Source organism: Bos indicus, chromosome 14, assembly GCF_029378745.1.
Source record: "Bos indicus isolate NIAB-ARS_2022 breed Sahiwal x Tharparkar chromosome 14, NIAB-ARS_B.indTharparkar_mat_pri_1.0, whole genome shotgun sequence".
Classification (NCBI taxonomy): domain Eukaryota; kingdom Metazoa; phylum Chordata; class Mammalia; order Artiodactyla; family Bovidae; genus Bos; species Bos indicus.
Genome location: NC_091773.1, coordinates 73,717,231 through 73,733,283, shown reverse-complemented (window position 1 = coordinate 73,733,283; position 16,053 = coordinate 73,717,231). Strand labels below are relative to the sequence as shown.

Genomic DNA, 16,053 nt, shown 5'->3' with positions numbered 1-16,053 from the left:
TCTTCTCAACCCAGGGCTCAAACCTGGGTCTCCAGCAATGTACACAGATGCTTTACTGTCTGACCCACTAGGGAAGTCCATTTATATATATAGTATCATATAATTGGTAAACAGTGACAGTTTTACTTCTTCCTTTCCAGTTTGGATTCCTTTTATGTCTTTTCTTTATCTGATTGCTGTAGCTGTGTGTGTGTGTGTGTGTGTGTACGCGCACTCAGTCGCATCCAACTCATTGCAACTCCATGGACTGTAGCCTGCCAGGGTCTTCTGTCCATGGGATGTTCCAGGCAAGAATACTGGAGCGGGTTGCCGTTTCCTACTCCAGGTGATCTTCCCTGCCTTGGGATCATATCCACCTCTCTTGCATTTCCTGCATTGGCAGGCGGATTCTTTACCACTAGCGCCACCTGGTGGCGGAAGCCCCGATTGCCATAGCTAGGACTTGCAGTACTATGTTGAGTAAAAGTGCCAAGAGTGGACACCTTGTCTTTTCCGTTATCTTTGAGGAAAGGCTTTCAGCTTTTCACTGTTGACTACGATATTTCTGTAGGCTTGTCATATATGGCTTTTCTTATCTTGAGGTATGTTCCCTCTACACCCACATAGTCGAGAGTTTTTTTTTAATCACAAATGGGTGTTGAATTTCTTATTAATATCTGCTTTGAGGTTCTACTTGGAAAGTCTTTCCTTATCACAAGTCTATACAAATATTTACCTACACATAGTATATAAGAATTTAACATACCAATTCATTCAATCATTTATTCACTTGTGCAACAAGCATCTATTGAACACATACACACTAAGCATTGTTCAAAATGCTGGAAATAAAGCAACAAATAAGACCAAGTTTCTTGCTATCATGGAGTTATATTCCAAAAGAAATATGATCATACAGGATATAATTTAATGTGGTTTAAAGTTAATGGGGGAAGGAATGTATTATTCAGTATACAATGCTGCTACAACTAGTCAACCATTGAGAAAAAAATAGATTATTTCATACCTAGGATCAAGTATATTACAAATGGATTTAAAATCTTTATGTTTAAATATTTAAAATAAAGCACAAAAATACTGGAAAAATGTAACTGAATATTATATAAAGGAACATCATATGCATTCTTGAACATGACAACTTTAGAGTAAGATCTCAAGGCAACTTTGGAAAGACTTTTTTTTTTTAATGGAATAGAACAAGGTAATTTTTGAACAATAATCTTTATTAGTGTATTTTCAAAGATACATACAATCCTGAGCTAGTGCATTTATACATTTATCATTTACTCCGTGAAGTTTATGTGCATTTTGCCCCAAACCCTCTGATGAGTACATTGTTATACTAATCAGGAACATAAATAGTTAAAAATATTATTCTTATCCCTGGAATAGCCAACTGATTTACTCAGATCACCTCATTATCTAATTCTATTCAGTACTACTTCAAAAGCTTTAGAATATTACCTTTCAGCTAAGTAATTTCTTTTTAAAACTACAAAGATGGGCAGTGCAAGAGGTGATTCTTTAAATCCTAGTCAATTCCTAGAAAAGAACATTGCTTTTTGTCTTTGATCTGTATTTGGAATAAATTTGGCAATCATTTTGACCAGCTATCTTTGAGAAGGATGATAAAATTAACTACATTTAATCTTGATATTTTAGCCCGTGTACAACGTCACAGGCTTCCTTCACATTTCAGTATTCCATGTGTGTGTGCAGTTGTGTCTGACTCTGTGTCTCCGTGGAACTGTAGCCCTCCAGGCTCCTCTGTCTGTGGGATTTTCCAGGCAAGAATACTGGAGTGGGTTGCCATTTCCCCCTCCAGGGAATCTTCTCAACCCAGGCATCGAACCCAAGTCTCTTGCATCTCCTGCACTGGCAAGCAGATTCTTTACCACTGTGCCACCTGGGAAGCCCCAAGTATTCCATAAAGTAGGGTTAGGGTTAGGGTTGGGCATGGCATGGGTAGGGCATGGCAACCCACTCCAGTATTCCTGCCTGAAGAACTCCATGGACAGAGGAGGTGGCAGGCTACAGTCCATGGGGGTGCAAAGAATCAGACACGACTGAGCGACTAAAACACACACACCCCCCCAATAAGAAAAATTAACCATGATCTAATGAAAAGGAGGACAATTTGATATAGATACATTTTTGTAAACTGTTAAATATTATGAAACATGTTATGTGAAACACTTTCTTCAAGTTCCATAAAGGAATACATAGAGCTGGTTAATATTAAATTTCATAAATCTAGGCCAGAACTTTTATAACTAGAACATTTTCAAACAATAACAAAAATGAAAGACAAAAGTCCTGTGATCTTTGAGAACAGACATTTATCCAACATATCTCCAACGGTGGACAAATAAATATTTTTATTCTTATATATTAAATTACTATCAAAATATTATTTATTTCTACAAACAACATAAAACAAGCATACAGTATCTAGAAATGGTCTTTATCTGACAAGAATGTCAAGTCTTTGAAGGTACACTAAACATTTTTTTTTCCTGAACAATGTCACTATGATCTTAGGTTAAAGTTACTATAAGCAGTTCAAGCAAAATGCATATTGCTTAGATTTAAAGCAAGCAAGTGTGATAGCTTAATTAAAAAGTGAGTATAAATGTGAAGCTATTACAGCAATATTTATAAACACTCCTTGAGAATACTCACAGACCAGCAAGTAATAGAATAATTGATTTAAAAATAATGAAAGTGTGGTGTTAAGTGTAATGATTGGGAACAAATCAAAAATACCTTTAAGAGATGTAAAAGAACATGAAGACCAAGCTTTATTATTTGGAGCTTGAAAACTTAGCAGCAAAACAAACTATTTGCTTATAATGTAGTACAATAAACGTTTGTTCATCTAAGGCTCCCAGTCTTAAAACTTCATACATAAATGAAAATGAAATCCATTAGGTAAATGATTTAAAGATGTCCAGAGTAGCTTATCAAGAACTGCTAGATACCCTCAACTGCATCACAAAGTCATAAATAAGCTTATGCAAAACTGTGTTCTGGATAACTCACTCTTATGGCTCCCCAGTAACAAGCTCGGATAAGGCAGACCAAACCTAAGAGATAAGCAATTGCCCAAGAAACATAGGTTGCATGAAATCGTCTTGCAAAATCTTGGGTGCCAACCTAAAATAAAAAGCAATATAAAAATAAGAGGTTACAAACTCAGAATTTGTGTTGGCTTTTTTGGTGATTTTTATGAAACATATTCCCGAGATGACAAAACATGAGTTGCTGCATTTGCTGACTAACACTGACAGAGCGAAATTTCATAAAATGACATAGCAGGTTATGTTAATTATAGATTTTATCAAATCAACAAAAATTCCATTAAAACATTTATAAAGGAATTTAATCTATATCCCTGATGCCATCCCCATGTTGATGATAAATCTTTGTTTGACTTGAATAAAAAGAATTTTTTTAGACCATCGTAGCTGAATGAGTATTGCTTCAGCTCTGGCCATGGCAAAACTGGTGCTGGCACTAAATAAAACAAATGGACTTTTTGTTAAATGGATGATAAAAGTTCCCATATCAAGAACCTTCAGAGGGATCCCAAGACATGACTTCACCCGGATGGGCAAACTCTGCTGAGAACAAGCCCATGGATTGCCTTCAGATTGCTCAAAATTTTTTAGAAGCTTCTGGCCTGGTATGTTAGGGAGGCAGGTTCTTTAGGGCTCAATGGAAGTTGTTCCAAACCTCACCATTTACTACTGATCAAGTTAAGAGGAAAGAATTCTAACAATGAACAGAGTAATACTCACAGTTAATCCAATTCCAATGAAAATGCACATCATTCCAATGGTAATATATGCACAGCAGCGCCTTCGAGGCAGTGCACTACCCACTGAAGAACTGTAAATTCAGGAGAACAAAACAGAATACTAAGTATTTACATGAAGGTTCTCCATATCATCATTGCGAGTACTAATTCACAGCTTCAGTAACACATATACTTCCATTTATTTCTTCAACTTGAGAGACAAGAACGTGCATAATAAGAATGATATTTTGGGGGACTTCCCTGGTGGTCCGGTGGTTTAGAATTCACCTTTCAATGCGGGGGACATGGGTTCAATCCCTGGTCAGGGAACTAAGAACCCACATACCGCAGGGCAATTAAGCCCTCGAGCCAGAACTAGAGAAGCCCGCAAACTGCAACAAGAGAAGCCTTCTCCCTGCAACTGGAGAAAGCCTGCGCACCGCAACAAAGAGCTTGCAGGCCACAACGAAGAGCCAGCGCAACCAGAACAAAAATGGTAAAAAAGAATGATATTTTTAATGAGCTATCTAAATCATAATTAGTGAGTTTGTGTGTGACTCGTTGTAGTTTTAAACAAAATACAAGTCTTGGTCATTGACAATATCCACAAAAACCCACAATAGAATGATTTTCCAAAATAAAATTTTATTTCCAAAAAACTCTATTTCAGAATGGAAAATAGGTGCTATCTTAAAAATAGCATTTGATTCTCTTACATTTATAACTGTTGGCATATGTTTAGTGTAGAAAATAAGAATAAAGAATAAAAAGGAAAATTACCTATAATTTCACTACCATGAATACTACTGAACATTTTGCCTATTTTTCTACAGCCATCTTTTCTAACTTACCAGTTTAGCATAAGCATTTTCTTACATCATTAGGTATTCTCAAACTAGAACTCTGAAAGATGAATATAAGATAACTTAATGAATTCCCTACTATTGGACACTTAGCATTTTCCTTCTTGTAAATAATGCCAGCCAAGCTTCCTTGGTGGCTCAGCTGGTAAAGAATCCACCTGCAATGTGGGAGACCTGGGTTCAATCCCTGGGTTGGCAAGATCCCCTGGAGAAGGGAACAGCTACCCACTCCAGTATTCTGGCTGGAGAATTTCATGGACTGTATAGTTCACGGGGTCACAAAGAGTCGGACATGACTGAGTTACTTTCACAAGCAACATCTAAAATCATTCTGCTTTTTAAAAAATGGAAGTAGAGGTGATTTACAATGTTTTTTTTTTTTAATTTCTGCTGGCCAGCAAAGTGACTCAATTTTACATATATATATATATATATATATAAGTTCTTCTTTACATTCTTTTCCATTATGGTTTATCACAGGATATTGAATATAGTTCCCTGTGATACATAGCTGGGCCTTGTTGCTTATCCATTCTATATATACTAGTTTGCATATGCTGACCCCAAACTCCCAATCTGTTTCTCCCCTACCCCACCACTATGGCACCAACTTACCCTCCCAGGAACAGTGTAGGAGGGCTCCCTTTTCTCCACTCCTCTCCAGTATTTGTTATTTGCAGAATTTTTAACAATTTCTATTCTGACCAGTGTGAGATGGGACCTCACTGTAGTTTTGCTTGCATTTCTCTAATAATTAGCCATGCTGAACATCTTATAACGTGCTTTTTGGCCATTTGTCTGTCTTTGGAAAATGCCTATTTAGGTCTTTTGCCCGTTTTTCAATTGGGTTGTTTTGCTGCTGTTGAGTTCTTTGCATATTTTGAAAATTTAGCTCTTGTCAGTCACATCATTTGCAAGTCATTTTCTCCCAGCCATTAGTTTTTCTTTTCATTTTCTTAATGGTTCTTTTGCTGTAAGTTTCATTAGGCCCGTTGTTTATTTTTGCTCTTATTTCTATTGCCTTGGGAGACTGACCTAAGAAAATATTGGTACAATTTATACTGGAGGATGTTTTGCCTATGTTCTCTTCTAGGAGTTTTATGGTGTCATGTCTAATATTTAAGTCTTTAAGTCATTTTGAGGTTATTTTTGCACATGGTATGACAGTGTTTCTAATTTCATTAGAGATATAGCTGTTCAACCTTCCCAACACCCCTTGCTGGACAGACTGTTTTTTCCCTATTGTATATTTTTGCCTCCTTTGTTGACGATGAATTGACCATAGGTGTGTGGATTTGTTTGGGGGCTCTCTATTCTGTTTCATTGATCCATATAAGTTTTTGTGTCAATATCTTGCTGTTTTGGTTACTGTAATTTTGTAGTGTAGTCTGAAGTCTGGGAGCATTATGCCTTCAGCTTTGTTCTTTTTCTTCAGGATTGCTTTGGCAATTCTGGGTCCTTTATGATTCCATATGAATGTAAGAATTATTTGTTCTAGTTCTGTGAAAAAGGTCATAGGTAATTTGATAGGGATCTCTTTAAATCTGTATATTGCTTTGGGTAGTATGGCCATTTTAACAATACTGATTTTTTGCATTGTTAGAATTAGGATTACAAAATTAAAGAGGTTAAACTTTTAAAAATCTTAAATACATATGCAAGAAGCCTATGGGAAATTCATAAAATATATCTCTCAACTGAAATTCTAAATTCAATAGTTTTCAGATCTCTCTATTTCTAATTTTTTAAAAAATTTCAGAATAGTAAAAGTATAGCAAAGGTCAAAAAGCCAAACTGGTACTTTCTCCTTTCCTAAACAAACATACATTAACACATATCATATATCACATATTGTGTTAGTGGATGATATTACTGTTGTTCAGTTGCCCTGTTGTGTCTGACTCTTTGGGATCCCATGGACTGCAACACACCAGGCCTCTCTGTCCCTCACCATCTCCCGAAGTTTGCCCAAGTTCATGTCCATTGCATCAGTGATGCCATCCAGCCATCTCACCTTCTGATGCCCTCTTCTCCTTCTGCCCTCAATCTTTCCCAACATCAGGGACTTTTCCAATGAGTTGACTATTTGCATCAGGTGACCAAAATACTGGAGTTTCAGCTTCAGCATCAGTCATTCCAATGAGTATTCAGGGTTGATTTCTTTTAAAATTGACTTGTTTGATCTCCTTGCTGTCCAAGGGACTCTCAAGAGTCTTCTCCAGCACCACAGTTGGAACGCATCAATTCTTTGGCTCTCTGCCTTCTTTATGGTCCAGCTCTCACAACCACACAAGGCCACGGGAAGACTATAGCCTTGATTATACGGACCTCTGTCGGCAGAGTAATGTCTCTGCTTTTCAGCACGCTGTCTAGGTTTGTCATAGCTTTCCTGCCAAGAAGCAGTGGTCTTCTGATTTCATGACTGCAGTCACCATCTGCAGTGATTTTAGAGCCCAACAGGAGGAAATGTTATTATTTCCACCTTTTCCCCTTCTATTTGCCATGAAGTAATGCAGCCAGATGCTATGATCTTAGTTTTTTTAATATCTAGTTTTAATCTGGCTCTTTCGCTTTCCTCCTTCACCCTCATCAAGAGGCTCTTTAGTTCCTCTTTGCTTTCTGCCCTTAGAGTGGTGTCATTCTCACATCTGAGGCTGGTGGTGTTCCTCCCACCTGTCTTGATTCCAGCTTGTAACTCATCCAGCTTGGCATTCTCATATTGTCCTCAGTGAACAGGTAAAACAGGGTGAGAGCAGACAGCTATATATATGTGTGTGTATATATATATATATATATATATATATATATATATATAATTATCTGATTTGTCTGTGTCCAGCCAGGGTCAACATTATACCTACCATGTGGTAAATTACTCATAGAATGTCTATTGAATAAATGAAATATAGAAATGCATCACTTACTAGGCATAATTTAGGAGTGTGCTATTCCAAAAAGGTTACTTTTGCATAACAGAAAAGTAACTTCCTTTAAGTCCCAAATCTTTTTTAAAATTGATGAACATTGTTGCAAATATGTATCATAAAAATTCCTGCATACTTGAACCAAAACAGAAACATCTGGATGATCTGGGGGTGGGGGTGGTTATTATTAATTGGGTAGTATACAGCCTATTATCTGGAGTTAATAGGGAATCTGTGATTCACTCCCTATATGTTATATTTAACCTTTGACTACTTTTAATAACCATGTGTGCATTTGGTTATTTCTGTGTTATATCTCACAGGTGGCTATCATTTCTCATTTACCTACGTATCTGCGTTTGGCAGTCTAATCTACAATGGAAGTGAAAATGAAAGTTGCTCAGTTGTGTCTGACTCTTTGTGACCCCATGGGCTATACAGTCCATGGAATTCTCCCAGCCAGAATACTGGAGTGGGTAGCCTTTCCCTTCTCCAGGGGATCTTCCCAACCCAGGGATCAAACCCAGATCTCTCTCATTGCAGGCAGATTCTTTACCAGCTGAGCCACAAGGGAAGCCCAATCTACCAAGGATTAGAAGGCAACTGAATTTACTAGAATAAGTCAAACGTTTCTAAGTGAATGTTGTAGCAGCTTTTCTATGAGGCAAAGGAACACACTTTTGTGTTTAAAGTGTGTTTAAAAACACACTTTAGTTTTCTAATACTTAGAAAACCATGCTCATTTTTCATCACTCAACGTAAACAGTCTCTACCTCTGGAAAATCTTCACAGGAAAGAAATAATTTACCGCTACTTTACAACCCAAGTGCCATCTTATCACAAGGAAAGGCAATGACCAAAAACACCTACTGCATGGATAATAAAATCTCTTATACATTTAATACAAATGTGGTATCTGTATGTAACACATAATATTGTTTTGCAAGTGTTAAAACTTTTTACAGATACATGTATTAAACTGTTTGCTTCTGTGACTTGTTTTTATTCCCCTTGATACTCTACATGACTTTTCCATATTCACATGCAGAAATTTACTTCATTCATTTCCACAACTATCTTCCATTATACACACACACACACACACACACACACACACAGAGCTTGCTCATTCTTCTTGTTGATGGACAGTCAGGGACTTAAAAAATTTTTTTTTTTGCTATTATAACAAGACTGTTTCAAATACACTCTAAATGTTTCCTTACGTAAATATGCAGGAATTTATCAAACATATACCTAGGAATAGAATCGCTGGATTGTACGTTAGACATATCTTTAATTTTAACAAATGCCAAATTTATATCTCACCAACACTATATGAAAACTTTCATAGTTCTACCTATATCCTCATTAACAGTTCAAAACTTGGTAATGTTCTCAGGTTTGAGAATTTCATGAATGTGAATGGTATTTCATTGTGGATTTATTCTGTATTAATATAGAACTAATTTGTAGTGAGGTTGGACATCTTCTCATATGCAGGTTGACTACTGATTTTTTCTATTAATTGCTTGTTCATATCTATTGTCTCTTTGTCTTGGGCTGTATTTAGATAATTCATAGATGATATTTATATAATCTGCATACTATTCCACACAGCTATATATACCACACATATCTCTTTTTTTAAAGGATTTTTTTAATATGGACTATTTTTAAAGTTTTTATTGAATCTGTTACAACAGTGCTTCTGTTTTGCGTTTTGTTTTTTTGGCCACGAGGCACGTGAGGTCTCAGCTCCCTGACCTGTGATTGAAGCCACAGCCCCTGCACTGGAAGGCAAAGTCTTAGCCACTCGACTGCCAGGGAAGTCCCCATACGTATCTTCTTATAGTCTGTTTTTACAAATTCATCTTTAATAACATATTTTGATATGAGTATTTACTAGTGATACCAATGTAATACAAAGTACTTCTAATATAGTCAAAACTACCAATCTTTTCCTTTAAGGTTTGTACTTTTTTAGGAAATTCTTTTCTACTTCCGTCATAAAAATATTTTTCTACCTTTTCTTCTAAAAGTATTACAATTTTGCTTTTTGCATCGCCAGTTACAAATTGGCACTTGCCAGAGACCTCTACAAGGATTAAATCATGAGCTGCTGCAGCTTACTGACCTTCAACACTCCCTGAAAGGAGTTCAGGGTGGAGTTCCGGAATGAGACACTGTTCTCTGAGAAAATCTGGCAGACCGGGTCTTCAGATAAATCTTTTCAGGAGAAGATTTTATGAGCCCAATTCTTGCAGCTCCTCATTTCTAGAAAAGCACTAATGTCTACTCTTCTTATGTCTACTAGCGGTAGTAAGAGTCACTAGTAGCAACTAATGACTTCATAAGACCAGTAGCAATCTTCTGCAAAAATCGGTGCTTGATTGCACGTACTCCCCCTTCACCAAAATCACACATATACTGACCTTCCTCCCTACCTCTCTGGAGCAGTATCTATCCCTGATAAAACTTAACTCTGAACTCTCACACTGTGCCTTTTTTTTAGTTGACAGCATTTATGTTGATTGTCAAGAGCACAGTTCTTATAATTATTCATTTTTATTTTATATGTATCAAAGTTAGATTACTTGTTGCACACAAGTTTGGAATTTAAATTTCCAATGAAGTGACCATAATGACAATAATACCCTAAAGCATATGAGATAATTAAGGTATATGCTAAAATGCTATAACAGAGAAATCTATAAAACAGCAGCTTTATTTCTCTTGCATATAAGAATTCAAAGGTGAATGTACACCCAAGGGCTGGTAACCGTTCTGTTCCATGACTGCCCCTCACTCAATATGGTAACAAACATCCTGTTGCAGTTACCTTCTCCAAACAACTGGAAGAAGGGAGTAAAAAAGCAGGACAAGCAGGTTTTGTCTTTAAATAGAGTCCCAGGAAGATGTATTCATCACTTGTGTTCATATTCCATGGTCCTCAACACAAACACATGGTCACAACCATCTATCTGCAAGAGAGGTTAGGAAGTGGAGTCTCTAGCTGAGCAGCCGTTAAGACTGACAGTTCCACTGCAAGGAAGAAAAGAACAGCAGTGTCTGCGATTTTACCTGGTATTACTATTGCTCTTTTACTGTTGGTTAGTGTTTGCCTGGTATACCTTTCCTTTCGGTTAGCGTTTCACGGTTTCACCTTTTACTTTTATTCTATGTTCTCATATTTTATGTTTCATCTTCAAATTGAATATAGATGTACTTAAATCTAGTCTGACAATTTCTCACAAGTTTTATTAAGTTTATATATATTCTGACAACTAATATATGTTGATTATTTCTTCTTATTTTGGTTTTCTACTCTCTGTTTTATTTACCCTCCCATCCCCTTTTCTAGATTTCTTTTGGATTGACTCTGACGCTCTTCAGAGAAGGCAATGGCACCCCACTCCAGTCCTCTTGGCTGGAAAATCCCATGGACAGAGGAGCCTGGTGGGCTGCAGTCCATGGGGTCACTAAGAGTCGGACATGACTGAGCGATTTCACTTTCACTTTTCAATTTCATGCATTGGAGAAGGAAATGGCAACCCATGCCAGTGTTCTTGCCTGGAGAATCCCAGGGACGGGAGAGCCTGGTGGGCTGCTGTCTATGGGGTTGCACAGAGTCGGACACGACTGGACCGACTTACCAGCAGCAGCTGATGCTCCTATTTCATTTGCTGCCTACTATTTTGAATTTTAAAGATGTATCAGTTCAGTTCAGTTCACTTGCTCAGCTGTGTCTGACTGTTTGCGACCCCATGAATTGCAGCACGCCAGGCCTCACTGTCCATCACTAACTCCCGGAGTTTACTCAAACTCATGTCCATTGAGTCAGTGATGCCATCCAGCCATCTCATCCTCTGTCGTCCCCTTCTCCTCCTACCCCCAATCTCTCCCAGCATCAGGGTCTTTTCCAATGAATCAACTCTTCACATGAGGTGGCCAAAGTATTGGAGTTTCAGCTTTAGCATCAGTCCTTCCAGTGAACACCCAGGACTGATCTCCTTTAGGATGGACTGGTTGGATCTCCTTGCAGTCCAAGGGACTCTCAAGAGTCTTGTCCAACACCACAGTTCAAAAGCATCAATTCTTCGGCGCTCAGCTTTCTTCACAGTCCAATTCTCACATCCACACATGACCACTGGAAAAACCATAGCCTTGACTAGATGGACTTTTGTTGACAAAGTAATGTCTCTGCTTTTTAATATGCTATCTAGGTTGGTCATAACTTTCCTTCCAAGGAGTAAGCATCTTTTAATTTCATGGCTGCAATCACCATCTGCAGTGATTCTGAAGCCCCCCAAAATAAAGTCTGACACTGTTTCCCCATCTATTTCCTATGAAGTGATGGGACCAGATGCCATGATCTTAGTTTTCTGAATGTTGAGCTTTAAGCCAAATTTTTCACTCTCCTCTTTCACTTTCATCAAGAGGCTTTTAGTTCCTCTTCACTTTCTGCCATAAGGGTGGTGTCATCTGCATATCTGAGGTTATTGATACTTCTCCCAGCAATCTTGATTTCAGCTTGTGCTTCCTCCAGCCCAGTGTTTCTCATGATGTACTCTGCATATAAGTTAAATAAGCAGGGTGACAATATACAGCCTTGACGTACTCCTTTTCCTATTTGGAACCAGTCTGTTGTTCCATGTCCAGTTCTAACTGTTGCTTCCTGACCTGCATACGGGTTTCTCAAGAAGCAGGTCAGGTGGTCTGGTATGCCCATCTCTTTCAGAATTTTCCACAATTTATTGTGATCCACCCAGTCAAAGGTTTTGGCATAGCCAATAAAGCAGAAATAGATGTTTTTCTGAAACTCTCTTGCTTTTCGATGATCCAGCGGATGTTGGCAATTTGATCTCTGGTTCCTCTTTCCTTTTCTAAAACCAGCTTGAACATCTGGAAGTTCACAGTTCATGTATTACTGAAGCCTGGCTTGGAAAATTTTGAGCATTCCTTTACTAGCATGTGAGATGAGTGCAATTGTGCGGTAGTTTGAGCATTCTTTAGCATTGCCTTTCTTTGGGATTGGAATGAAAACGGACCTTTTCCAGTCCTGTGGCCACTGCTGAGTTTTCCAAATTTGCTGGCATAATGATGTATATTTCTATTTAATTAACAGTGGAACTTAATTTTTAATATGGATACCTTTTAAAAATTATAATCATTTGAAAAATCTATCTTTCCAACAAATGCAAGGATCTTAGGAAGCTTTAACTCCAAATACTCCACTCCCATGTTACGTGTTTTTGTTCTTCAATGTGTCAGTTCAATTCTATTTTTGTTTCTCCAATTTTGTTAGCATTAACAGTATTTCTGTTATTGTTTTCTCATAATTTTATTATTTATCTATTTTTATTAAACAAATAATTTACATTTATTGAATTAATAAATTAAATCTATTAAATAAAATTATTAAATTAATAAATTAAATTTATTAAACAAAAATGAAAACTTTTATTATTTATTTATTTATTTAGGCTGCTCTGGGTGTTTGTTGCTGTGTGGGTTTTTCTCCGGTTGTGGCAAGCAGGGGCCACTCTCCAGTTGTAGGGTGCAGGCTTCTCACTGTGGGGGCCTGGCCTGTTACAGAGCAGGGCTCCTGGGCATGTGGGCCTCAGTCCTTACAGCGCATGGGCTTCTTTGCTCCAGGGCAGGTGGGATTCTCCCCGACCAGGAATCAAACCCACGTATCCTGCAACTGACAGATGGATTCTCTCCCACTGAGCCACCAGGGAAGCCCCTGTTATTGTTTTTTTTTAATTTATTCATTTTGGCTGCGCTAGGTCTTCGCTGCTGCGCACAGGCTCTCTAGTCGCAGTGAGCCGGATCTATGCTCTGGCTGTGCTGTGCAGACTTCTCACTGCCTGGCTTTCCCTGTGCTGGAGGACAGTCTCTCGGGCGTGTGGGCTTCAGCATATGCCGGGCGTGCGCTCAGTCGCTGGGGCTCACGGCCTCCAGAGCACAGGCTCAGTACCGTTAGCGCTGGGACTTACTTGCCTCCCGGCATGTGGAGAAGGAAATGGCAACCCACTCCAGTATCCTTGCCTGGAAAATCCCATGGACAGAGGAGCCTGGCGGGCTACAGACCATAGGGTCGCAAAGAGTCGACACGACTAAGCGACTTCACTCACTCACTCACTCACGTGGGATCTTCGTTCCCAGATCAGGGATGAAACCTGTGTCCCCTGCACCGGCAGGTGGACTCTTAACCACTGGACCTCCCGGGAAGTCCCATTGTTGCTGTGTTTGCTATTTTACAGTCAGTGCTTCTGACGAATGTTTAGCATTTACTGGTTCATACTTTCTTTACTCGTGGAGTGCAGAAATTTCTTCAGGGATATTTCCCCTAACTTCATCTTTCATCAGTCTCTTTAGTGAGGGTTTCAGAATGGTAACCACTCTGTTTTGGTTTTTACTGCTGGTGGGAATCTGCCTACAACGTGGGAGACCTGGGTTCGATCCCTGGGTTGGGAAGATAGTTCTGACTAGTTGGTTAGTTCTACATTTGCCAATATCTTTTTTTAAACTTCATTAGCCTGTGATGGTTTAGATAGGTCTACAACAGTTTGACAGTTGATTTCTCTTAGAACTTTGAAGTATTTTTAAACTTTTTGGCTTCCCTTGTTGCTATTGAGAGGCTTGCTGCCAGAACTGCTATCTTTTTCACACTAAAAATCTGCCTTTTCTGTCTCTGCTTTTAATATCTTCTATTTATCTTAGTTGTCTGCAATTTCACTATAACTCATTTATTTATTGGGTTTCATTGTGCTTTTTGAATCTACGGGAGCATATCTATCATATCTCTGAAAATCCTTAGGGATTATCTCTTCACAATACCTCTATCCCATTCTCTAGTTTTTCCTCCTAAATTAGAAATATATCAGATGTTCTTACATATATTCCTTTTAATTTTATTTTTATATTTCTCTCTGATGGATTCTAGGTAATTTACTTGATTCTGTCTTCCAATCCACAGCTTCATCTGTCAAATTAATCCGATCTGCTGTTTAGCTTGTTCTACCGTATTTTCACTTCTATAACTTTTAATTTCTAGAAGTTTCATTGTGTTTTTAAAAACCTGCCTGCTTATTGTTTGGGTTAATTAATTTTTTTTGTTTTAGACAAATGTCGACTCAAAAGCCATTAAAAGAAACAATTCAGAGAGATATCATTTGTTCTCTAACCAGTTTCCCCAATGGTAACATTTATACAGTATTATAACCAATGTATTAACAGTAATACAATCCACTGATATTCATATTTCCTATTTTATTTATATTCATTTGTGTGTCAGTACTGAAATCAGATTGATTATATTATATTCTTTGCAGCCAAAGATGGAGACGCTCTACAGTCAGGAAAAACAAGACCAGGAGCTGACTGTGGCTCAGATCATGAACTCCTTATTGCAAAATTCAGACAAAGTGAAGAAAGTAGGGAAAACCACTAGGCCATTCAAGTATAACCTAAATCAAACCCCTTATGATTATACAGTGAAAGTGACAAACAGATTCAAGAGATTCACTCTGACAGACAGAGTGCCCGAAGAACTGTGGACGGAGGTTCACAACATGGTACAGGAGGCTGTGATCAGAACCACCCCAGGAAAAAGAAATGCAACAGGCAAAACGGCTGTCTGAGGAGGCCTTACAAATAATGAGAAAAGAAGAGAAGCGAAACGCGAAGGAGAAAAGGAAAGATATGCCCATCTGAATGCTGAGTTCCAAAGAAGAACAAGGAGAGATAAGAAAGCCTTCTTAAGGGAGCAATGCAAAGAAACAAAAAAACAACAGAATGGGAAAGACTACAGACCTCTTCAAGAAAATTAGAGATACCAAGGGAACATTTCATGCAAAGAAGGGCACAATAAAAGACAGAAACTGTATGGACCTAACAGAAACAGAGAGATTTAAGAAGAATACATAGAAGAACTGTATAAAAAAGGTCTTAATGACCCAGATAACCATGATGGTGTGATCACTCAGCCAAAGCCAGATATCCTGGAATGTGAAGTCAAGTAGGCCTTCCAAAAGCATCACTATGAACAAAGCTAGTGGAGGAGATGAAATACCAGAGGAGCTATCTCAAATCTTAAAAGATGATGCTGTTAAAGTGCTGCACTCAATATGCCAGCTAGTTTGCTCATTATAATCTCATCTGGAGTTTTCAAAAAAGTAACAATACCTGGGCTTTTGTATTTTTCAGAAAATTCCAAGATAATTATAATGTACATCTGGATTTTAAAGAGTGATTATAGATTTTTATACTAAATGATAGTGTTAGTGATATATAATTCTATTATTTTCTGTGATATATAATTATAAGCATAATTAGATACATATAGAGTGATATATAATTCCATCATTTAGTTCAACATATTAAAATGAATAATAGTTACATAATCACTATCGGAGAAGGCAATGGCAACCCACTCCAGTCCTCTTGCCTGGAAAATCCCATG

General features: G+C 37.9%; 1 protein-coding gene across 1 annotated transcript in view; it reads right to left on the bottom strand.

Annotated features, from left to right (window-relative positions):
- Positions 1-748: 748 nt before the first annotated feature.
- Positions 749-16,053, bottom strand: part of PIP4P2 (phosphatidylinositol-4,5-bisphosphate 4-phosphatase 2) — a 73,938-nt gene continuing 58,633 nt past the window's right edge. Inside the window, exons 6-7 of the mRNA XM_019974051.2 lie at positions 3,801-3,891; positions 749-3,156 (exon numbers count right to left, since the gene is read on the bottom strand). Of these exons, the coding sequence (XP_019829610.2) occupies positions 3,013-3,156; positions 3,801-3,891 (235 nt within the window). The 3' untranslated portion in view covers positions 749-3,012. The remainder of the gene's footprint in view (positions 3,157-3,800; positions 3,892-16,053) is intronic.